We start from the raw sequence: 24274 nt of genomic DNA, 5'->3' as shown, positions 1-24274 counted from the left end.
TTCAGCCTCCCTGACTGGCGGTTTTGGGGGGAGGATTTGTTTGTTTGTTTGTTTCTCTGCAGAAAAAAAAAAAAAAAAAAGAATTCGGCCTTGTAGAGGGGTGGCTTTGTTTTGGGGGTTTTGTTATTTTCCTGGTTTTGTTTGCTTTTCATTTCTCCAGGCATCTCGTCGCTGTACCTCGTCACCTCACCTCTCTTTTTCCTGCTCTCTCCTCCTCCACAGATGCCACACGCTGGCAGTTCTGACCAGCCCCATCCCTCCATGCAACAAGGTTTGCACGTCCCACACCCCAGCAGCCAGTCAGGGCCTCCATTACATCACAGTGGGGCTCCTCCTCCTTCCCAGCCTCCCCGGCCACCGCCACAGGCCGCTCCCGGCAACCATCCACACAGTGACCTGACCTTTAACCCCTCCTCAGCCTTAGAGGGTCAGGCCGGAGCGCAGGGAGCGTCTGACATGCCGGAGCCTTCGCTGGATGTAAGTTGGGGTCACCACGTGTCTTGGCCTGGGGCCGGGACTGCCCGAGAGCAGGGGCGGGTGTTGAGGGCCCGAGGCCCAGGGTGGAGGAGGTACAGCTGTGAGGAGGGGGTGGGCGGGCGGAGGGTGGGCCCCGCCATCCTGCCTCCCCTGTGGCTCCAGCACCGGGGAACCCCACAGTGGGCAAGCCTCAGCGAGGGTGCCACACCCCTTGCCCCACCCTGCTGGCCCCGCCCCCTGTCCCCTTGGCCACAGTCCTGCCGCCCGGCCCTGCCCTACCTCCGCCAGGCCCTCACAGAGTCCCTCTGGGCCGGTCCTGGAGGCAGCACAGGAGGGTCCATCCCCCCTTCCTCCCACCTCCCGTTCCCCGACATCGGCTTGCCATCTCTGCATCTGCCACTCGCTGGCCCAAGGCAGGGGAGGGGCTGGAGGGACAGGTCCCTCTGTCTGTCTTGCTGGTGTGTGTCTCCAGTTTCTTGTCTGTGTGTTGTCCATGCCCTGTGCTTTTGCTCACTCCATCGCTCACTCTGAGAGGCCCCCACGTGGGGTGACAGAAGGATCGGCCTCGGGTCACACTGGGGGTCGGGGGTGGGGGGGTCGTGTGACTGAGGCAGAAGCGGGCAGCTGAGATTCAGGGATCACCCCCCTTGAGAACTGAATGGTCTGGAAGGTGGGCAAGGGGGACACTGAATGATGGGTGCTGGGCAGCTGTTCAGGGCTGCCAGCGAGGGACACCGCCCTTGCCCCTCCCACCCCTCGCCCCCAGGCTCTAGATTCCCGGAGAGGAGGCCTGCCCTCTCCTTGGTCGCTCCTGTCCTTCACGTCCCAGCCCCAGCAAGAGTCACCCTTGGCCCCAGCAAGAGTCTCTGGTGAATGGGATTCACTCAGCTTTGGGGCCATCTTGGATTCTTGCCCGACTCTCCTCCCCAGACCAGGCCAGGGCAGGTGCTTTTAGATTGATGAGGGTCCCCTGTGTGACTGAAAGAGTCCAAGGACCTCACAGTAGAGGGTAGAGATGGTCTGTAGCCTCTTCCCAGAGTCTACAGGGAAGAGCAGTGCTGCCAGCTAGCCGCGGGCTCAGCAAGGAGCCGGGAGCTCTTGGGGGAGGTGTGGGGCGGTGGGAGCCGCAGAGATGGGCCAGCCTTACATGCAAAGCCACATGGCTTCTGCTGGGAGACATGAGTGACCCCCAGCCCCTTGTGGCAGGGTCTAAGGAACACTGTGTTCGTGAGGAGGCTTCCCGGCTGGTGGGCTGAGGGCCCCACTCTCCCAGACTTGAAATAAGCACGGGTGTGCCCCAGACTAGCACGGTGGCCTGGATGCATCTGGGGACCACCGGCACTGTTAGTTTCCCCTGTTTGGACCAGGACCCCAGGAGGCAGGTAGAGGGCAAGCGAACAGGCCCGAGGGTGCCCTGCTTCCTCGCCCTGGGCCAGCCCGGCCTTCGGCCGACACCTCATCTGAGCTTCTGTACTTCTTTTGCAGCTCCTTCCAGAACTCACAAACCCTGACGAGCTCCTCTCGTACCTGGATCCCCCCGACCTGCCGAGCAATAGTAATGACGACCTCCTGTCTCTCTTTGAGAACAACTGAAGCCCACCCCTCTGTCGGGGCCACCCCTCCCCACGCGGCCTCCTTCCCCATCTGCCCCCCACACTTTCCCGCCGGGAGCCCGTGCCCTCGGACCGCCCCTGCTGCGGCCTTCAGAGCCTAGGGGCGGGAGGGTGCACTGTGAAGGCGGTGCAGGTCTGGAGCCCACGCCCAGAGCAGGCCCCAAAGATGACCCTCGAGACAGGGCGCTGGCCCGGGGAGGGGGCACACGTTGACGGCGGCTTCCAGACGACCCTCCAGTGCCCCGCAGGTTCTTCCAGTTTCTAAACTGTAACCCGGCCTCCCTGCTTCCTGGCCCAGAGCCGCCTCCACGTGACTGTGAACCTGAGGGAGGGGCCCCCGTATCCCAGCGGCCCCGAACCTTGGAGCAGCAGCAGCGGTTGGTGGCAGTGAGAACGGCCTGCCCACCACCACGACCACCCACCACAGAAAAGCACAAACCTCTGGGAAAGAGAACTCTCAGGGGCCAAGGTTATCGCTTTGACCCCAGACCTCTAAGCCAGGATACCCTGTAAGCACTCTCAGAGAGCAGAGAAAAAAAGACAAGAGTCTGTGTTTGGGAGAGGGTGAGCCATTCCTGCTTGGGGACCGGTGGAAAAGGGAGTCAAGGCCTCCTCCGAGCCAGGATGGCTCCACAACTTCTGACTCAGGCCAGGGCCCAGCCTTGGGGGGGCCAGAGAGAGAAAGAACCCAGCTGAAATTACTGTGCCCTTAATTGGGGAAGGGGGGGAGTGCCGCCAGCCGGATTTGGAGTCCAACAGAAATGGCCAACTTACAACTTTGCTCCAAGCCACCCCCTGTTCTTAAACGACAGCATCTTAAAGCTGCGAAGTCATCTGAGGAAAAGGAACACTGGACTTGGACAGCAAGCGACCCATTTCTCTCCATGCGTCCTGTTTCCTTCCTCTGCTCCCCCCTCGCCCACCTCTCTGAGACTGTTACGTGGGACACCCACTTCCCTCTGTCCCAGTGCCCCTATGTCTACCCAGACGGCAAGGTGAGTGGTGGAAAGGCAGGGGATGCACGGGCTCAGCAGCAGGAACCCCGGGCATCACTCTCTCTCCGGCTCCTCTGTCTGGTCTGGTCTGTCCCTGTGCTCGAGGCTGCCCCCGGCTCCAGCCCAGTCTGCCGCCGCCTGTGCCAGGATGTGCCCTCGAGCGTCGCGTGGTGTTTCTGTGGCTGTCTCAGACCCCACGCTTGGCTGCCAGCCTCTCCTTCCCTCCATGTCCCTCTGGCCTCGAAAGCTCACCCCACACTCCTGCTCCTGCAAAAGCAGCCTCTGGTTTTCCCTCCACGCTTCGCTCCGTCCAGCTAACTGCTCGCTCTCAGAGTCTCCCAGGTAGCTTCTCGTGAGTCCGTTTTGTTCCAGGCTCCCTTGTGCTCCCCTGTGCTCCCCGAGCCGCATGGCCGGTGACGTTGGGCCGTTGGGTCACTTGGGTCCCCTCTGTAAATTCATCGCGCCCCTCCCCTGCTGCTGCCCGAGGCCCTCACCTGCTCCCCCGTCCACTGTCTGTGTTCTCAGTCTCCGTCTCCCTCTCTGTTGGGGGTTGGGGGAACACCCCCAGCACTCCTCTGGATGTGACCGGAACGTTGGCCCCAGCTGTTGACTTCCAGTCGCTGTACCAGACGGCCCGGCACAAGGTTTTCTGTAGGAAAGCTGCCATCGTCCCGTCCTCGCCCCTTTTCCTTTGTCGCGTTGTCAGAGGTTTTTTCAAACAGCGTGGTGTTCCGTATACAAATCAATTATTTTAAGAATTGCTTTTGTAAATATCTTTGTGAATATTTTAGTATTGTCTTTGATAATATTCAACATTTTCATGACCTGGTTATAGCCTTTGCTGGTGTTTTTAAAATACCTTGACTCAACGACAAAGACCGAGTCCCTTTTTTAAGAAAAACAACAAACAAAAACAAAAAAGCAACCAGGGCCATTTGTACAGAAGAAGGGACTAAGAGCATGGGTGAGTACAGTGAGTTAGAAGACCAGGCCACCCGCCGTTTGGAGCCATCCCCAGTTGGCTGGTGGGGACAAGACGATGCCAGGTAACATGTGGCCGTCTCTGCCCAGTGGCCAGTAGCCCCAGCTGTGTCAGGCCATCTGGGAATGTTCTGCCCCAGACAGATTTACAGATGCCTTCCTTAGAAGTTCCCACTTCCTGCCGTGCAACTTTTTCTCAGAAAGGCCTGGGGTCCGTTCTGGTTGTTATCGGGGTGTCCCCCTCTGCTCACTGACCTATCCACAGCTTTCTAGCACAGAGGGTCGATCTGTTCCCCACAGCCCAGGCTCCAGGCACCTGCCTCAACCATCTCTGAGGAAGCCATGGGCTCGGCACCTGAGGCAGGTTTCCTGGGTCCCCTCCCAAGCGAGCCTCCACCAGCAAGTTCAGCAAAGAGCTTTCCAGAACCGTGGTGCCTGCAGCCCGCGCTCTGGGCGTGTACTCTTCCAGAGCGGTTTTGGAGCCAGGTCGGGGGGTGGTGGGGAGGCATCAAGGCGTCCGGGGCTGTAGCGAGCCCCAGTTGGTGACACATTCAGGTGATGACAGCCTCCCCAAGCAGGGGCGGTTCTGAACTCTGGGGAGATGCTTCCCTGATCCTTTCGGATGACTACTTGGAGCCATAAGTAACCTCAGCAAAAACAATGCCTCAGCAAGCCACTTCTCCATGACAAGCATCCACCCAGCCCACAGGCATGTTTCTGTCTCCACTCCACAGAATGGACAGGGCGCTGGCGGGCAGGTGGGAAGGCCCAAGTACAAGCAATCACCCCCATCTTCTTGGTTTGAAGCTTTACCCATGTATCATGTTCCTGTAGCCATTTTTATTTTTTAAGAAACTTCTAATACTTTCTCCGTAACGGAAGCCCTGAACCCCCAGAGAGCTACACGTCTGCTCCCTCGGCCTGACCCATCCAGACAGGGCGACGTGGGCAGCAGCCACTCAAGGGACGTGTGTACATATGTAAATGAGAAATAGAGACATGTTAACAGATGCATTCATTTCCCTCGGAATGTGTATTGTTTTTATTTTCCGGAACAAAACAAAACAAAAAAAAGGCTTGGAACTCCATCTTCACGTGGAAAAAACTAGATCCTGTCTGTTAGCGTCTGTGAGGTCTCTCTCCGCATCTGTCTCACTCATGTAATATACTCTGACTCTGTGTAGAAAGGAGTTTTTTTTGTTCCGTTTTGTTTTTATTCTACCTACATGTACTATTTAGCTTCAGTGTACTAGTCCTGCCACCTGTGTATTTTTAGGGTGCTATGGAAATAATGAAAAGAAACGGGGATTTCAGAAGAAAATTGTAACCAAATTCATACTTTGTATAATTTTTGATATCATGATCGCAGGTGATTTCACACGTACACACACATGAACACACCCACCGTGCAGCCTGAAGTAACTCCCACTGCGACTGTCATCGTCTCTGTACATCTCTGTACAATGCAATCATTTCATACTTTAAACTGGTCAGAAAACTAATTGTGATTTCTAGTCTTGCAAAGCTGTATGTAGTTAGATGATGTGACAACCTCTAATATTTATCTAATAAATATGTATTCAGATGAAACCTGTATATTAGGTGTTCATGTGGTTCTTTTGTATTTAAAGATCAAATTATTTGACTATTGCTAGACATTTCTATACTCTGTTGTAACACTGAGGTATCTCATTTGCCCATGTTAATTTTTTTCTAAATAAATGGACGAAAACGAAGGTTCGGCCAATTAGCGATTTTGTGAAGGAGCGGTTTGGGTGTTTTCTGGTTTTGCTTTTCAGCACCACCCCTGCCCGATCACCCTGCAAAATAAAACATACAAAACAAAAACTATGCAGTCAGGTGCTTCGGGTGTTAAGATGGAGGAGCCCCTGACACAGGGGTCCCTGGAAGTGGCCCTGGAACCTGGCTCAGGTGAATGTTCAGAGCCCAGTGTCCTCACCTCCTGGTGGACCCCGTCTCCAGCAGGCCCTGGTTCTGGGGAGGGGGCCCTGAACGGCGCCAGGCCCTATATGGGGTGCTGGAGACCCAGACCCAGTGTGACTCGGGGAGGGTGTACGATGCTGGCCGGGTTCAGATGGCGAGCCCTTGTGGATTCTCTGGGCTTAGGAACAGGTACCTTGTCAAGTTAATACAGACGCTTTCCTGTTGGCCACCTTTCTCTGGCCACCCCACTTCTCAGCACCCCTGCCCCCCTCCCCTTGAAGGGGACCTTGGGTCTCCTCTTGCGCATGACTGCAATTTACATAGGTTACTTTGCTACAGCCCCTGCCCAGGCTCTGGTTCTAACTGTCCTTACAGCCTCAGACACACAAACGACTGCCCTTCCTTGTCCCCTCCTGAACTTTGGGGAAGTGAATCTGATTCTCAGGGCCCAGCAGCCAACCACCGTCCGTCCCCCCTTTACTCAGCTCTGGCCTCGGGCCATAGGACAGAAGCAAATGTGGCTGTCGTAGCCTTCCCTCCACAGAGACTGGGTGAGGACAAGTCCAAAGAAGGAAGTGGGGTCTGGCAGACACCCCAAGATACATCCCCTGGAATATGTGTGTGTGGCGGGGGGAGAGTGTGTCAGGAGCGAGTGAACGTCTGCATCTGAGCAGGTGTGTGTGCCAGGAGGAGCCAAAAGGCCGCGTGCAGGGTGTCATCAGCCACGGGACGGCCCATGGAGAATAGGGGGCCTTCTCTGGGGCGGCCAGTTTCTCTTCGTGGGGGGAGATGGAAGGGGAGGGGAGAAGGAGAATTTACATTAAAAATGGAATCCCGTGGCCACTGCCTTCTGCCGGCAAGAGGTGTTTTCTCTGAGAACAGACACTCCTGGAAGAGGGGTGAGTAGCCTCAATGACAGTTTCCCAAAGGGGCCCCCAGCTCCCCACTGCCTTGGAGCAATGCTTCCCTGTGGCCTCACTGAGTGGCCCATGAAATCAGTTTGGTGGGTTGTGACCAGCACTTTTTAAAGAAATAGATGAGAATAAAGTAGAAAACATCAAGAGCGCCCTACAAAGTAAGAGTGAGGATTGTATCGTGAAACTTTTGTTGCAGTTGTGTGTGTGTGTCTGCTGAATCATGATGTAAAATTAATTCTTACTTGTGGGTTGTGGTTAAAAACAAAAAGCTTGAATGCCATTGCCTTTAAGGCAGGAAGTGGGCAGGGGGTGGGGAGGGAGAGGCGGGGCCATATCTTCCCTAAATTCATGATAAAACGCAAACCTTCCTGCTATTCTAGCTTCAGAACCTGAAGCCAGAGATACAGCTGAATACAGGCCAGCGACCTTCTAGCAAGGCTGCGTGGAGACCCGCCCACCCCATCCCACTAACTTCTCCTGAGACCAGCTACTTCCTTCTGTGGGCCTAGAATGAGAAAAGCCCGTGGGAAAAGTCCAGCAAGGGCCTGGCTCAAAGTAGCTTGGAGCTCAGCCTCCTGCCACTGCCCCCTCCGCCCTCCGCTCCCCTCCCTCCCTCCCCTCACTCGGACCACGCAGCACATGCTCCAGCCCATGGGTCTTGGGTTTCCGTTCTTCCCAACCCACCGTGCAAAGCCCTCACCCTGAATCCAATGACTGTCCCGCCACAAAAGGCCATAGGATGCTGGCAGGGAAAGTTATTCAGCCTGCAGGTGGCTGCCAGGGCAAATTAGGGTCTCCAGCCTCACTGAGACCTCAGGGCAGGGTGTCTCCACCTGTCCACCCATTTCCCTCTTCCTCTGCTCCAGCGCCCTGCTCCACCACGCCCACCTTGCTCTAAGCAGGCTACCCCCCCATCACACAGACCCCTCACTAACTTTCCCCCACCCACAAACCTACCTCCATCCTGCCCCAGCCTTATCTTCTTCCGCCAGGCCCAGAGGATGTGGTGTCCCTTCCCCAGTCAGGGACAGCCCCTCCCCAGCCCCTGACACCATCACCTCCTTCTCTTCTGGGAGGGATTTCAGCCCCTTCCCTTTACCCTCCCCCACCCCCTTCCGCAGGCCTGGAGCTTTGGGCCTCGGGTCTAAGAGCCACATCCACACCCTTTGCTGTCCAGCCTCTCTCTGCTCCTTCTCATGGAGACTGCTCCGTCTTTCCTTGATCACCCATCATCCTTGACACCCTGCAGCCCACGTCTCTGAAGTTCTCTGAAACTTCTCTTGCAAGCTCACCTACAACCCCTTGGTTTTTCGAGTCCGTGCCGCTTTTGGAGACTGGACCTCACAGCTGCCTTTGATGGTTGCCCGTTCTGCCTTGAAACCTCCTTCTCTTGGGTTCCATGACAACCCCCTCTTCTGGGTGGTCAGTGCTCCTGAAGTCCCCCTGACCGTGCCTTCTTAATCGTCTTCAGGGGTTCCATAGTCACTAGGTACAGTGGAGGTCCGTCAGGCTCTCCATCTCTGGCTGGCACCCATCCCTCCACTGCTGAGGGTGTTGGCTGCCAGCAGCTCACTTCTCTTCACCAGACAATTGTCCTCAGCAGACAAGGACCTCCTTGCCTGGGACGTCACCCACTCCTGCCCCGACACATGCACCCCTGTCTAGGGTTCCGCAGCCAAAGACTGATTATTAAAAGCCACCAGATGACAGCCTCTTTGCTGCAGTGTGGGTAGCGTTCCCTGTGGATCGGGTCAGGGCTGGACTTCACCTGAGGCCAGATGCTTACCCTACCCTTTCCCCTTCTCTTCACCCTCACTGTCTCCTTTGTAGGTTTCTCCTGAGAGCACTCCCTCAGCAAATCATGGGAATCTGAAGGCCCATCTCAGGCTCTGCTCCTAGGGAACCAGACTAAGATAGTGGGTGCCAGGAGGGGGCCTGGGAGGCAGCCTCTGAGAATGAGATGCTGGAGGTGAGTCATTGACCAGATGTGAATGAGGTGCCATCACTGGTGACAGTTGCGGGCATGGGGTAGCCGTGCATCTGCTATGATCTTCACCTGCAGTGACCTGGGATGGCACACGGATCAGGGGGCTGTGCCAGCTGATACAATGTCTCTGGCATTTGAGAGGTGAGAGGAAAGAATAACTGTTAGGACTGTGCAACTGAGTGACTATTGCCAAGTGTCACTGATTCATTGAAAAAAGGAAATGACAGTCCCAGATCTCTTCATCAGCCATTCAAAACAAAGTGCGAGTGGGAATTCCCTGGCGGTTCAGTGGTCAGGACTCCGGACTTCCACTGCAGGGGGCACAGGTTCGATCCCTGGTTGGGGAACTAAGATCCCGCAAGCCACGTGGCAAGGGCAAAAAAAAAAAAAAAAAAAAAAAAAAACCCAAAGTGTGAGAGTCCACGGAAACCTCTTGGCAAGAAGCACTGAGCTTATCTTCTGCAGCTGGAGGCCAGAAAGAGCAAGATGAGGCGAGGACTTCATCATAGGCAGAAACTCAGAAGGGCTGGGTGCTCCATCAAGGCCATTCTCCTGTACCAAAGTCAGGCCCCTAGTAGGGAAGAAGTGAGACCCCAAGACTCGAGATGGTGTGGTGCCCCAACGCCTCCCCTTGGCAGGTATCTATTGCCACATGGAGGGCTTATTATAACCAGCTGGCAGACAAGGAAGATTCCTGAGCATGGTTCACAGATGAGGCCACTTGGTATGTGGGTGCCAACCACGTGTGGACAGAGCCTGCACTACAGCCCCACTCAAGGGGCTGAAAGACTCCCGTGAGAGGGCATTCTTCCAATGGGCCGAGATTTGGACAGTGAGCCTGGTCTTCTATTCTGCACGGAGAGAGAAGTCACTGAGAAAAGATGTACACGTGCTCGTAGGCAGGGGCAAATAGCTTAGCCAGCTGGTCAGAGGCCTGGAAAGAGCAAGAATGGCCTATCCAGGATGGGAGGACTGGGAAAGAGGCATGTGGTTAGACCTCTGGGAGTGGGCAAAACGTGAGGATCCACGTAGCACATTTTAACAGATGCCAGGGAGTGTCCAGTGCAGAAGAGACACCAAACAACCAAGGAGGCAGGGTGACTTGGCCAGTCTCTGTCCCCGCCCCTTGCTCTCCATCTCGTGATTACACAATATGGGCCTCCAGGGAGCACCATGGAGAACAGAGTATCAGGGAGACAGAGATCAAGTTAGATATGAGTTAGATATGAGCCCACAGCTTGGGCTCCCTGTCACCAGGGCTGATCTAGCTACTGCCACTGCTGAATGTCCAACCTGTCACCCATAGAGACCAAAGCTGAGTCCCTGATCCAATAACATCCCACGAGGAGACCAACCAGCCACCCAGTGCAAGTTTACTACATAGGACGCCTTCTATCTTGGGGAGGGCAGTGACTCGCCTTGACCCGAATTGATACATCTTCTGGGCATGGGTTTGCCTCTCCGTCCTATGGAACCTGAGGCCAGCACCCTTACCTGAGGGCTCACAGAGTGTCTGATTCACTGGCATGGGCTCTCATGCAATATCGTTGCAGAACAGAGGTCCGAAATGCAGAAAAGGTCGTGTGGCCATGGGTCCATAATCCTAGGTTCCGCACCACGCAAAGGCTGCAGACCTGAGAGATGGTAGAATGGCCTCGTAAAGATACAGCTGAGGTACCAGCTTGGAGATGACACCCTGTGAGTATTGGATGCTATCCTTCGGGTTGCACTGTATATCCCAAACCAATGACAACTCTTATCTGTCAATAGGCAGGTGAGATCAACTTAACGTGAGAGGCAGGTGTGTCTGAGCAGTGCAAGGACTGTAGGAAACACTGTGGTGTTCTGCCCACATCCCTCTTCAGGGTCGAGGCGCCCACCCCCAGCTGCCATGAGTGTGGGCTCTCAGCCTACATCCCCCCTTTCTCTAGAAAAGAGGTGGTCCTGAGGTGACAAGAGCTGCCTCATCTGGGAACTTACACCCCTTAGAGGCAGCCCACAAACAATGGCTAGTACAGAGTATAAAATGCTGGCCCTCTGCCTTAAGGGAAGATGTCACTGTGGTATAGTTTATGCTCCAAAGCCCTTGCTCTATGACCAGGCCAACGCTAGCCTCTCCCTGCTTCACCCCTCCCTGTCTTGCAGGTTGTTCTGAATAGCAATCCTTCAATAAATCAACTTCACAAGGATCCCAATCTCAGGCTCTGCTTCTGGAGAACCCCACCTAACACAGCAGCACTTGGTTCTCTGGATGTTGCTCCTGTGCCCTTTCTCCGTCTGCAATTTCTTCATCCCACCCATGACCTTAACAACCGAGTCTTGATGACTTGACTTCCTCAATATCTCTTTAATCTGACGTCTTCTCTCCATCCCTGATGCTTTACGGTAATTCAAGACCAGAATATAAATACCCACATCATAGCCTCAGTTTTGCCTCTTGGCCCATAAAACATAAAGAATGTATTATCTGGCCCTTTAGGAAAAAGTTTGCAGGGACTTCCCCAACGGTCCAGTGGTTAAGACTTCGCCTTCCAATGCAGGGGCTGCAGGTTCGATCCCTGTCAGGGAGCTAAGATCCCACATGCCTCGCAGCCAAAAAAACCAAAACATAAAACAGAAGCAATATTGTAACAAATTCAATAAAGACTTTAAAAATGGTCCACAGCAAAAAAATCTTAAAAAAAGAGAAAAAGTTTTGCAGACCCCTGGCTTACATGGTAGGGCTCGGGCACCTGGATACATTGATTTACAAACTCAGAAGATGTAGTAGGAGAAAGATTTCCTCCAAAGGAAGTCAGAGTGTTGTTAGGAAGGGGAAGAACTGTGGGAGGCCAGACATGACAAAGGTGTGTATGTGTGTGTGTGTGTGTGTGCCTGTCTTCAAACTGAGATGTCTCCCCATCAGTTCTGTGGTCTAGGAAGAAACTGAGGAATTAAAGTGAAGTGATTTGGACAGGATGCCCTTCATGGTCGTTGTCAAGTTAACAGAAGACATGCGTTGCAATGCAATTCATAGTAGGAAGGAGTGGGAGCTCTCTAAACATCAAAGAACATCAAGGTTACTGTCAGGAACAAGGTCAAGTTATATAAGATGGAGAAACGTGATGTTTCTTATAGATCTGGGAGCCCTCAGCCACCATGAGGAAGCCCAGCTATCTGAAGCCACAATGTGGAAAGACCACAGGAAGGGACCACATAGAGAGTGAGGGATGCATGCAGAGCTGTCTCCAGCCCCGCCTGTCTGAGTCTTTTCAGCCTGAGCACCAGACATGGGAGTGAGGATGGCTCCCATGCCCAGCCACCATCTGGCCGCAGAACACCCTGAGGGAGGACTGTCAGCCCATGGCTGGGTCCAGTCGGCCCCCAGGTCTGGGAGCCGAATCAGTGATTGTTATTGATTGAAGCTGCTGTTCCAGGCTAATTTGTCATTCAGCCATAGGTCACCAAACCATCAGCGTGAAGCAAATTCATGTTTGCCATGCAAGATGCTCTGGGTGTGTAGTTATTTTAGGAGAGCACCAGCTCAGGGAATGGAAGGACGGAAGTAAACCCTTGCCATCTTCCCCATGCATCACTCCCAGGACCAGTCCAAACAGGACCCCTGGGCTTCATTGTATTGTGAGGACTAGGGCCCAGGTTTTGTCATGGCTTTGGGGAAAGATGGGGTGTCCCAGGAGAAGGGGAGAAAGAGAGAGAAGATATGGAGAACGTGGCAGAGGGTGCCTGTGGGCAGCTTTTCAGAGGCCTGGGGTGATCACCTTTCCTGTCCATGAGAACACCACTAGTGCTAGGTAGGGCACAGAGCCTGATTCTTACCCCCAAGGTCCTGAGACTTTGAGACAATCACTCAACCGTCTTAAGCACCTTCACAGCAGCTCCACACTTAGGGGACAGGTGAGAGGCTGCAGCTATAGCCGAGGAGCGCTATCCCCTCTGGGTCCAGAGAGGCAGCAACTTCTCCCTCACTGTGGCCTCTGAGCTGCACCAGGCACCTGCCCCCCAGCGGTGTGCAGTGGAGAAACAGGAGCATGTCCTGCGAGCCTCTTTCCTCCAGGAACAGGAGGAGGTTAGAAGGAGACCCCCAGTCCCAGGGTTCAATCGGAGGGCGCAGAGCTTGGTGCCCACCAGAGGAGGGAAGAGCCCCAGGAAGCACTGGGTAATTGGTGTAATGGGAGCTCTCTCCCTTCCTGGTGCAGCAGGAGAAACAGGGACAGGGACACAAGCCCAGGCAGTGGATCTCACTAGCCGTCGGGGCCCTGACCCCGCCAATCAAGGAGAGATGAGCTGAAAAGGTCCGAGGATGCAGGTTCCAAGGAGGCCTCCGATACCCCAAACTGCCTATTGAAGACCCAGCTCCGCCCCTGCTGCTGCCAGAACAGACCAGAAGGAACAAGTACAAGGAGGAGCCAAGTGTCTGTGGGGCCTCGGAGGCGATGTCACCATGAAGGGGGCACCTGAGCATCAACCTCACCGTGAAGGAGGGTTGCTTGCAGCCCCTCTCCTGTGGTTTCCCTTGTAAACTGCACACCTCCTGGGAGAGGAGGTCCAGAGGACGACTTCACGCTCAGGTGTTTGTGACTCACCTGAGCCAGGCTGAGGGTGAAGAAGGAGACCCAGGAGACACAGAGCTGCTCTGTGACAATCCTGCCACGTGAGGCCCCAGCCTGAGAGATGCCCACAGACAGTGACCTACCACACCAGCCCCTGGGCTGTGGTACTGGCTGGGCCTGGAATCACTTTCTGTTTCATGTTTGGTAATTGCAATCATTGTTGCTTTTGTTGTGGTCATCCATTTACAATGCTTGGTGTCAGTCTATTTATCTCTTGTAAAAATAAAATACAGTGTGTGTGTGTGTGGAAAAAAAAAAAACTTGTAGAATTTTTCATAATAGTAAAAAAAAAAAAAAACAAAACTGCAAACAGCCTAGCTGTCCATCAACAGGAGCATGGATAAACTGATTGAGTTATGTTCATAAAATGGAACCTTATCCAACTAGTCCAAAAGATGGATGAGGGTAAAACATTATGTTGGATAAAAGAAGCCTGACATATAGGAATAAGTTGTGCATAATTACTATGAAATTCCATTGTATGTGGAATTCAAGAACTCACAAAACTCATCAGAACAGAGATTGTTTTGGGTGTGGGATGGCTGGTTGAAAGGGAGTACAAGGGAACTTTCCAGGTGGATGGAAATGTTCTATACCTTGACTGGGGCTTTGGTCACATAGGGATATACATTTGTCAAAGCTCTTCAAACCCTACTCTTCAGATCCGTGCATCTCACTGAATGTAAATCATACTTGAATAAAGTTGGGGGTGGGGTGGGGAGCACCTCCTGGAAGCACTGAGGAGGTTTGACTGAGGCACTCAGGCTGGAGCACGTAGAGAGGCCTCCTCCAGTCTCTAAGGTGAGGGGCTGTGGCCTGGACCTGGGGCAGGGGTCGTAGAATGAGGAGGGAGGGTGGGCAAGAGAGATGCAAAGGAGGTGGATAGAACAGGGTGGAGAGGACACTCCTGATTGACAGGAGGGGGGCAGTGGGGAGAGGAAGGAGGCGAGTGTGACGCTTGGGTTCTTTTCTCTGTACCTGTGATGCTTTAGCCATCAGCCTATTCCCGCTCCATCCCTAGCGCTTCTAGCTGCCACCTGTGTCACCATCTTGTGATGTTCCCTGACTCATGGGAGAAGAAGCACAAATGACTTCAGCTCTGTGCGGTCAGCAGAGGGGGGCCCTCGGGGCTTTCCAGATGTGCTTGCTGCACTGCGGAGAGGAGGGTGCAGGCTTGGCAGGCCACCTCAGCTCATGAGTGGTTTGGGGCGCCCAGGGAACCATCAGAACTTCCAGTGTAAACCACCTGGGAGGTGTAGCCCAACCTCCCCATGTAACCAAGGAGAGAACCAAGGTCCCAGAGGGCAGAGGAGTAGCTCAAGGCCTGCCTTTCTCCCACCTCCTCCTGAAATGAAGCAGGACCCTATGGTCCATGGCCCCCCATGTCCTCAGGCTGCCTTTTGTCTGTGGAAAAACTTTAGCCAAAGAATAAGTTTAATCCGAGAAGTGAGAAAATGCAGAAACGAAGGAAAACGCTCAAAGGAGACCAAATAATAACAGTTTAGTCAGTAAGCACAGTCAAGGACCTTTAGTTCCTGCTCAAGGGCTATAGATAATATTCTGAGCCGTATCCTGTGAGCTGTCTTGTAGATGCTGAAACCCCCGCCAGGTGGAAGAAGTTAACTACATGATGGCCGGACTGTAGCCACGACATAAGCTGCCACAATTCTGAGAATGGGCCTCAAAGAAATGGGTAAAAAAACGACCCTGGAACTGAAGATTAAATGTACTTAAAACAATCAACATGATGCCGGTCAGACCACCGATGACCAATTTCAAGATGACTGTCAGAGCTGACTGTGCTGTTTCTGCATGTAACCCCCTCCCTCCGCCTATAAAAGCTCTTGCCCACTGATTGTCAGTGGCGGGGAATTGGCCTTTAGATAGGCGTCTGCCTCCCCCGCCACCCTCCCGCCCTGGGTTGCCAGCATCCAAAATGAAGCAAACTTTCCTTTCCACTAACCTTGCCTCTTTACTGGCTTTCGAGTGGCGAGCAGCCGGGCCCCACTTTCGGTTACACTCTCGTGCACCTCTGGTTTCAGCTGGGTAGGCAGCTGCTGGTGCAGTGGCCAGCACAGACCCTTCCCTCCCAGAGACCGTTGATGGGAAGCTGGTTACCCTACCCCTCGGAATACGGTACAGGAGGGTGGGGAGGCACAGAAACCCAGCCCACTCTCTCTGTGGGCCTCAGCAGGTGAGGTGCGTGATGGCCTGGAGCAGAGCTGGCAGGAAAGTCCCAGTTGTGTGTCACTCTGTCATCATTTACCCCACCCCTTGGACTTCCCTTAAGAGTATCCTCTCCTTGTCATCTGATCAAGCCCCTGCATCACCAAAGACTCAGTCTCTTCTCAAAAAATCCCTCTGAGATGATTTACTGAGTCCCAAGAACTGTGCATATTTGAAGGGCCATGATAGGGTTCCCTCTGGGTTTCTCCCTTTACCCCACGTCCAGGCAGGTACACTGAATTCTTCCAGAACCAAGGAAACTTGGATGTATTTTTTTAAATGTTTTATTGAGGTGTACCATAATAATATAATGACTATAATATAAACACACATCATCAATGTAGAGTTCAATGAATTTTACACACACATCCACCACCCAGATCAAGATATAGAGCATTTCCAGAATTCCAGAAGGCTCCTTACACCCCTTTCCTGCTAACCTGACCCCAAAAGTAACAGCTATCTGATTTCTCTCACTTTAGATTAGTTTTATCTACTCTTGCACTTCCTATAGATGGAATCACACAGTAGACACTCTGCCTTTTTTTTTTTTTGCTGAATATAATGTCTGTGAGATTCACCCATGTAGTTGTATGTATCAGGAGTTGGCTCTATTTTATTGCTGGGTGGTACTCCATTGTATGGATGTATTCCAACGTGTGTATCTATTTTACTGTTAATGGGCATTTGGGTTGTTTCTGGTTCGGGGCTCTTATGAACATTCAAATATAGTATTTGTGCAGATGTACACACTCATTTCTCTTGGATATACGCCTAGGAGTGGAATTTCTCCTAGGTCATAGGGAAGCATGTTTTTATCTTTAGTAGATAAGTACCAAACAGTTTTCTGAAGTGATAGTACCAATTATACACTCCCACTAACAATGTATGAAATTTCCAGCTGTGCCACATCCTCACCAACCTTTTAATTCTAGCCATCCAAGTGGCTGTATAATGCTATCTCACTGGGGCTTTAATTTGCTTTCCCTTAATGACTAATGATACTGTGTGTCTTTTCATATGCTTATGGGTTATTTGGATACCTTTTTTTTGTGAAATGCCTATTCAAGTCTTTGGACCACTGTATACCCGGCTGTTTGCTTTTTTGTGTTGATTTGTAAGAGTTCTTTATATTACTGGTTATGAACTTTTGTCAGATGTATGCATTGTGAATATCTTCTCCCAGTGTGTGGCTTCACTTCTTTATTTTATCTAGGTTTGAATTTTGTGGGTTTTTTCTTCCAGTTTTATTGAGATATAAGTGACATACACTGTGTAAGTTTAAGGTGTACAGAGTAATGACTTGACTTACATACATCATGAAATGATTATCACAATAAGTCTAGTGCACATCCATCATCACATATAGATATGGCTTCACTTCTTTATTGCATTTTCTTATTGATGTCTTTTGATGAACAGAAGTTATTAATGCTAATGAAGCCTAAGTTATCCATCTCTTATGTTTTAGTGCCTTTTGCAACCTCTGTAAGAAATCGTTGAGAAGCCTAGGTTTTGTGCTGATAAGGGTTATGCAGCTTCTGTTCTGGCCTCCTCCCAGGGCAGGATTCAGACAGTTATTACTCAGCCAGCCCTGTCTGTGAAGTTGGCTGTTTATCAGTTCACCCACCCACCTATCCATCCACCCACCCACTCATCCCCCATCCATCTATCCACCCACTGATCTATCCTGTGTTTCTTGCCATCACCTGTGAACTGAGTGATGACAGGGAGTGAGAGACTGAGATGGTGGTGGAATTACTGAGATGAACAAGACCCCCGAGGAGCTTATAATCTGGTGGGAAAAACACAACCTACATGAAATCCTTGACAGATTTCTATTTATCCTCACGCTGTCCTAAAATCTGTAGCTTTCATTCATTACTCTCTGAAACGTCCATTTATTTGTCTTTGTTCTGTGACACTTCTAATATCTGTAAAGAGTCCTGTTCCCACAAGTGTGAGCTGCAAATAGCAAAAGTGATTCTCACCTCCATCATTTTAGGTACTTGGCCTTTATTGATATGGCCTGAGATAGTCAGCAGCCCTGGCCCACCATTGGCTTAAATCCTGTTTGTGACCAGCCTATACACAGAGAAGCGTCCCCCTGTCGGTGGGTGGGGACCCCTTCCCCAGGGCTGACTGGCCAGCTATGGATATTTGAAGTCTGGCCCTGTGGGACCAGCAGGTGGCCCAACCCAGCAGCAGAGAAGTGGGCAGCGGGCCCAAGCAGGAGTTTCAGTAGTCTGTTGTGCAGACGGGTGGTCTCCTTCCTGGCTGAAGGGGGTGGACTCCAGCTCTCTGCTGCTGGTCTCGGGTTGCTCTGGGGCCTGGGGCCAATAGTGGGGAGGGTAGAGAATTTGCACCCGTCCTGGGGGGCCCTCATCTAACCTGTAGCCACCGACTTGGCAAATATACCTCATCTCCCCAGCCCAAGCCTATGCCTGCCTCCCTCCTCGAACTCTTTCTGGGGCAGTGGCTCAAAACCAACAAAAACAGTGAAGAGCCCGCCAGCCCTGGCTCCGACTAGTCAGACCCTGGTCTCACTCCTCTGTGATCTGACTGCCCAGAATCCTGCAGGCCTGGCTGCCATCCTGCCTGCATAGCACCTGCCCTCCCGACGACACTGGCTCTTTGTTGGAGGAGATGGCTTGTGGGGAAAGCCCTGGGGAGGGGCACAGCTGAGCGGGCCAGGCTGGCGCCAGGCGGGACTCGGGGGGCCTCAGCAAACAAGGCCTCCTAGAGAGTGGCCTGCGGGACGGGGGCAGGACCGGGCAGTAAGCAGCAGTCCAACCGCAGCGCCTGATGGGGCTGGAACAGGGATTGAGGATGGGAGGGCGAGCAGCCCCTGAGCCCCAGCCGCACGACCCTCCCCAGACACACACCCGCAGACACACAGACCCCCTCCCTCTCCCTCCCTCCACCTCTCTGCCCACGCTCAGCCCTCACGGTGACTCTGCCAGGTCTGGCTCAGAGGACCACATCCACTCCTGCCAGGGGTGACTGGACCCGCCTCTCTGATCCCTCAACAGGCAGACAGAGCCTGAGGGTGGCCCTTCTGTTCATTCTTCACTCGGAGCTTAGGGGTGACAGAGACCCCCTGACCTGAAGTCAGCCCTTCATGGGCTCTGTGGTCATGCTGACTGAGAGGCAGACCTGAGCTGAAAAGAAGATCATTTCTACCCTCTCTCTGTGCCAGGCAGGGCGCTAAGTGCTTGACCTGCAGCATCTCATCAGACCCCACAACAACCCGCAGAGGATGTACAGATCGTCCTCAACTTACGATGGGGTTATGTCCCCATAAACACATCTTAAGTTGAAAATATCGTTAAGTCGAAAAGGCATTTAAAAACACCTAACCTACCAAGCATCGTGGCTTAGCCTAGCCTACCTTAAATGTGCTCAGAAGGCTTACATTAGCTTACAGTTGGGGAAAATCATCTAACACAAAACCTATTTCATAATAAAGTGTTGAATCTCATGTACTTCATTGAATACTGTACTGACAGTGAAAAGCAGAGTTGGTTGTATGGATACAGCATGGCTGTCAGCGTATTGATGGTTTACCCTCGTGATTGCGTGGATGACTGGGAGCTGTGTCTGCCCAGCATCACAAGAGAGGATCATAACACATATAAATAGCTAGATTAAAATTCAAAATTAGAAGTATGGTCTCTCCCAAAGGTGTATCAATTTCACACCATTGTAAAGTCGAAAAATCATAAGCGGAACCATCATTAACCTCCTGTTCTAATAAGAACCATGTCAATTGAGTCCCCTGAGACCACCCAGATAGTCAGCAGGGAGCCCTGGTGTGAGCTCAGGCTGCCTGATTCCCGAGCCCATGTCCCTAAATAGTGGGTGCAGCCGTGGACGGTGTCAAGTGAGAGGGCGGAGACCTTGACGGTCAACTCAGAAATCTGCTCCTTATCCTGGAGGAGATGGAAATTATCAGTGGATTTCACAAGGGAGAGATGTGTGTTTTAGAACGATTGCTCCAGACACAGTTTGGGCAGAGGGACCAGAAAGCAGGCTGTCTTAATGATCCAGCAGCCATGGAGGGTGCCCTGGGCTCTCCCTTCAGGAAAGAGTGCTCAGTTCAGTGGCAAGGAGTGGGGTGAGCTGGGAGGCCACACTCCTCTAGGCTGCCGCAGCAACAACTGTGCACGGTGGGATACGCCGGCCTGGCCACTTGAGCCCGATGGGGCTCCTGCTGGGTGGGCCCAGGCTTGGGCAGAACTACATGGGTTGTTGGAGAGATCAACAGGAAACCAGGAGACACGGCCCAAGGACAGCCTACCGTCAGAGAGAGCAGCCTTCCAGGAGGCTGTGTCGAAGGGCACCCGCGGCCCCAAGGATGGCCAGGGGAGCAGCCACTGTGAAGAGCCCGCAGGGGGGAAGAGTATGGAGCTCCGTGGTGGAGCGCTATTTTGTTAGAGTATTTATGGCAGCTCGGGCAAACTAATATGAGATCCCAAAGGAGTGAGAAGGAGGTCTGCCCAGACACTTACATGGGGTTCTGGTGCATTGCTGGGGGCACTAGGCGGAGCAGAGACAGCCCTCAGCAGGAGCACACCGGCTCGGGGATACACGTGACACCTCCCAGTTGTCAAGGGGCAGGGGAGCTTGAGGGGAACATGGCTGCCAAAGGTCACAGGACTTGACCAGCAGGTAGAGCGGAATCTGAGATATCATTGCTGCTGTAATCCTCTTCGGCCGTCCTGGCGAGGTCGACATTCTACTGTAAGGACACAGCAACACTGTCGCTGTTCAGGGAGGGACAGGCTACATCTGCAGCAGTGGACCCACGCGGTAACAGCCCAGTCTGTGTAGGGGGTGTTAGTCAGCGGCCTCTAAGAAGCAGATGCCAAGCCAGGATTAGATGGGAAGGAAATGTATTAAGGGAAATACCTGTGAAAGGCAATGGGACAGGAGAATGGGGAGGATGGGAAAGCTGTCAGACTGTCAGCCAAGTCTGACCTTGAGTGAAGGATAGAGGGAGGGAGGGAAGCAGGCAGGGGGGAGGGAGGAGGGTTGGTGGGATGGAATCCTTTAGCCAAAATCGGCCATCAGAGGGGTCCGCGTCTCACAGGAGAGGGGCTGCCGTAGCACCCCTTCCACACTCAATCAGTCTTTCGCAGGGATTGTGGCTCAGGGGTGGACGTGAGAATGGATTCAGAGGCCAGCAGCCTGGGCTAACCCCACGCCTTGCAGAGATCTGAGCAATGCCTTCTCATGGCTGCCATATCAGGCAGTCAGGAAGGGAGGCTGGGCCACAATGGAGAACCACAAAAAAGCACAAGGCATTAGGGGTAAATGATGGCCCGATGCACAAGACTGATGCTGCTAAAATGATATCCCATAGCTCTCGTGGACATTTCTTCCACAACTTCCAGTGAGTTTGAACATCCTTTTTCTTATGATTACTGGCCATTTCTATTTTGCAGTTTGTGACCAGCCTAATCATTTCCTCTATGTGTTTTCTGTTGAGATGCTAACGTATTTCTTGTTAATTTTCATGAACAATTTTCCTCTTAAAATTACACATACCACACTGATATTTTCCCTGGTTGTTTGAAAGCTCTTTAATCATGTAATGGATGTGAATTCTGGTCCACAAGCCCACGTATGCAAGATACACAACTAAATTTACTTTTCTATAAGTTAATTTCTTTTTTTAAGCTCCTATTTTGGCCCAAATGTTGGAAGCAATCTGAGTAATTTGGGGAAGACCCTACCCCCATCCTTTCTCTCAGCATTGCCTCTAAGTTCCTGGAGGTTACAGAGTGTCAAAATAGGGGTCGGGCATCTGTCAGAGCTGTCTTTGCTGATCCCTTGGTGTCTACTGACATCCTTATTTCCACCTGACTCTTGTCCATGCCCTACCATGATCTCCTCATTCAACTACAAGACCTCCAGTTCTTCAGACTTACTGCATCACTCTGTGCTCTCTTGGGTCTCCCCAGGAAATATGTTCATTGCTCCTTATACCACACCATGGCTGGAGGAGGGCTGGGGGACTCACTTGCTTGGACACATCCAGTCCTAGACCCACCAGGGAAAGGGGAGCCTGGGTTCTCATTCCTTTCTTGGACCCAAGAAACATGGCTCAAAATGTCCCTGCTTCTGGATTCCCCAAGCTCATCTGCAGCTTCTCATGTCTCTCCACGGGTCTAACTTACTTGCTTCCCCTCCATAGCCTTCCTCCTCCAACCCCTAGAGTCCCTTGTTGGTTGGGGGTGGATCAAAGTCTTGTGGAAAGAATGGATGAGCAAACATGCACATTTTCTAAAACAACAGGGCTGTGTCCTGAGGGTTTTTGGAAACTTCAAAGCCAAGTATTGATTTTTTTGTCATTATTTCTGAAGACTGTCTGCCCTAAAGCATGGAGGGAAAGGACAGCAAGAGATACCTGGGAAAGAAATAGAGGTCACTTTGCCCCAGCTGTGCCCATGGTGCCTTTGGCAGGGCAGATGTTTAAAGTATGCATGCCTCCAAAGAGTTCTGTATCTTCCTTTACAGTTCCTCCCATCTGCTTCTCTGCTTCAAAACTTTTGACCATTTTGAAACCAGTAACCATACACCAGGATTCTCTTCTGCCTGTCATGGTTTCATGTTACATGTTACTCACCAACATGCCAATCAATGAATTTGAGGTTGTGCCCTGTTCTTTCTGCTCCCCCTAGCTGCTCCACCTTTGGGGTCTAAATCGCAGAGTCTCAGAATGGAACAGAGCCTCATGGGTTACCTGGTCCACCAACCACCCTGAGTAGGACTCTGCCTCTCTGTGGCATCTCTCCAGTCATGGGGAATTTGCTACCTCATTGTATCATTATGTGATATCACTGATTGATAGAAAGCTTTCTTGTCTAAATAAGCCCCCATCTGGCTCCCGCTGGTCCAGCTTCAGGCCAAGGGAGCCCCACTGTGCTCTCTGTCTGCGATAGTCCTCGTCACTCTGGAGATGGCATCGTGCCCACCCCATCCTCTTGTGAACAGCCTTGCTAGAGCTGTCGCCTTGATTCCCCAGGTCCCCTGCTCTACTTCCTGGCTGCGTCTTCTGCTGAATTTCTGGGGCCTGTCCACGTGCAGCTGAGGCAGACACTGTGATCTCCTGATGTGCTCGGGCCAGCCCAGTACCAGGACGTGTGATACTGACACAATGTCTTAGGAACACAGCCTGCCAGTTTATCAATTTTCCAAGCCTCTGCTCATCTAATATCTGAGATCTTTGTTACATAAATTGAGGTCTCTCCCAGCCTGACTTGTACCTGCTGACCTTTTGTACTAAAATTCAGTGACGATGGAGATTAGTTCTGGAATTAGGCCGAGTTGGGCCAAATACAGGCTGCTCGGCCACTTACTTAACACCAGAGAAGGCCCTGTAACCTTGGACAGCTTTCATAACCTCTGCCAGCTTTGGTGACCTGATTTTTAAAGAGCAGTTACACTAGTACCTGTTCTTAAGGGCCATGGGAGGATTAAGAAGTAATGTAGGGAATTCCCTGGCAGTCCAGTGGTTAGGACTCTGAGCTCTCATTGCCAAGGACCCGGGTTCAATCCCTGGTCAGGGACCTAAGATCCCACAACTGAAAAAAAAAAAAAAAAAGAAAGAAAGAAAAAAGAAATAATGTAAATTCTTACCATGTGCAGTTTATTGAGTGTGCAGTAAATGATGGCTATTCTTACTGTTATCAAGCATCTAAGACTATAGTGCTCATCTTAATTGGAAGAAAAAACCAACACTTGGCATCAATTGTGGGCAATCTTGATTACACAGAGGGTAAGTGATGTTGATTCGAAGGGATTCATTGAAATGGAGGAGGAAGAGGTATCAATGTTAGTAAGTAGAGACTGAGGGTCAAGCCAATAGAGTCAAGAAAATTACACAGGTCAACAGGAGAAAAACAGACCAGAAAAAGGAAAAGGGACAGCAGAATTGCAGGCCTCTTTGTCTCCTTGCAGCCATAGAGCAGAGAACAGAGCTCAGACAAGGTCTGCCCAAGCAGCATCATAGTCTTGGCAAGGGCTCAAGTCCCATCTTTGGGGAACCTGGCAGTGAGGGCCCCTCCTTAGGATAATGATGCCAACCTGGGCTGGTCAACACAGGTGGGGGTGGGTTGTGCACGATGGCTAACGTGGACTTCCTTGGCAAGCTCTTGAGTCCTGCTGATGGCTCCTTTTCCTGCTGACTCTGGGCAGGAACTGCGTGAATAAACTCTGTGCCCGTGTTTACACATTGCTCACCTGTGCTAGTGGACGCCACCCCTGCAGGGGTGAAAGCCAGTGGTAGATTCTCTAGGGCAAGAAGGCCCAGCCAGCAGGGGGACAGTGCAAGCTTTGAAGTCAGTGAGACCTGGGGTCAGACCCTGCTCAGCCACCTGTTATCCGTGTGGCCTTGAGTAAGTCACTGGCTCCCGTTCAGGCTTGGAGCTGTCACCACCACATGGAGACAGAAGCCTCTCCCTTGCGGAGTCATCACAAGGACTAGATGAGATTTCAGGTCTAAATCACCAAGCACAGT

The 24274-nt window shown here is 52.2% G+C and overlaps 1 protein-coding gene across 9 annotated transcripts in view; it reads left to right on the top strand.

Moving 5' to 3' along the window:
• The window catches only part of ZMIZ1 (zinc finger MIZ-type containing 1), a 233455-nt gene extending 227793 nt beyond the window's left edge, over nucleotides 1-5662 (top strand). For 8 of the 9 annotated variants that reach the window (XM_036827836.1, XM_036827834.1, XM_036827833.1 and 5 more), the window contains 2 exons: nucleotides 223-477; nucleotides 1963-5662. In XM_036827836.1, the coding sequence (XP_036683731.1) occupies nucleotides 223-477; nucleotides 1963-2070 (363 nt within the window). In that variant the 3' untranslated portion in view covers nucleotides 2071-5662. The remainder of the gene's footprint in view (nucleotides 1-222; nucleotides 478-1962) is intronic. The other variant, XM_036827838.1, reaches the window with a different exon arrangement.
• The last annotated feature ends 18612 nt before the right edge of the window (nucleotides 5663-24274 follow it).

Source organism: Balaenoptera musculus, chromosome 16 (genome assembly GCF_009873245.2).
Source record: "Balaenoptera musculus isolate JJ_BM4_2016_0621 chromosome 16, mBalMus1.pri.v3, whole genome shotgun sequence".
In the NCBI taxonomy this organism is placed as follows: Eukaryota; Metazoa; Chordata; class Mammalia; order Artiodactyla; family Balaenopteridae; genus Balaenoptera; species Balaenoptera musculus.
Note: the sequence above shows the minus strand (reverse complement) of the source record. Positions and strands in the feature narration are given on the sequence as shown.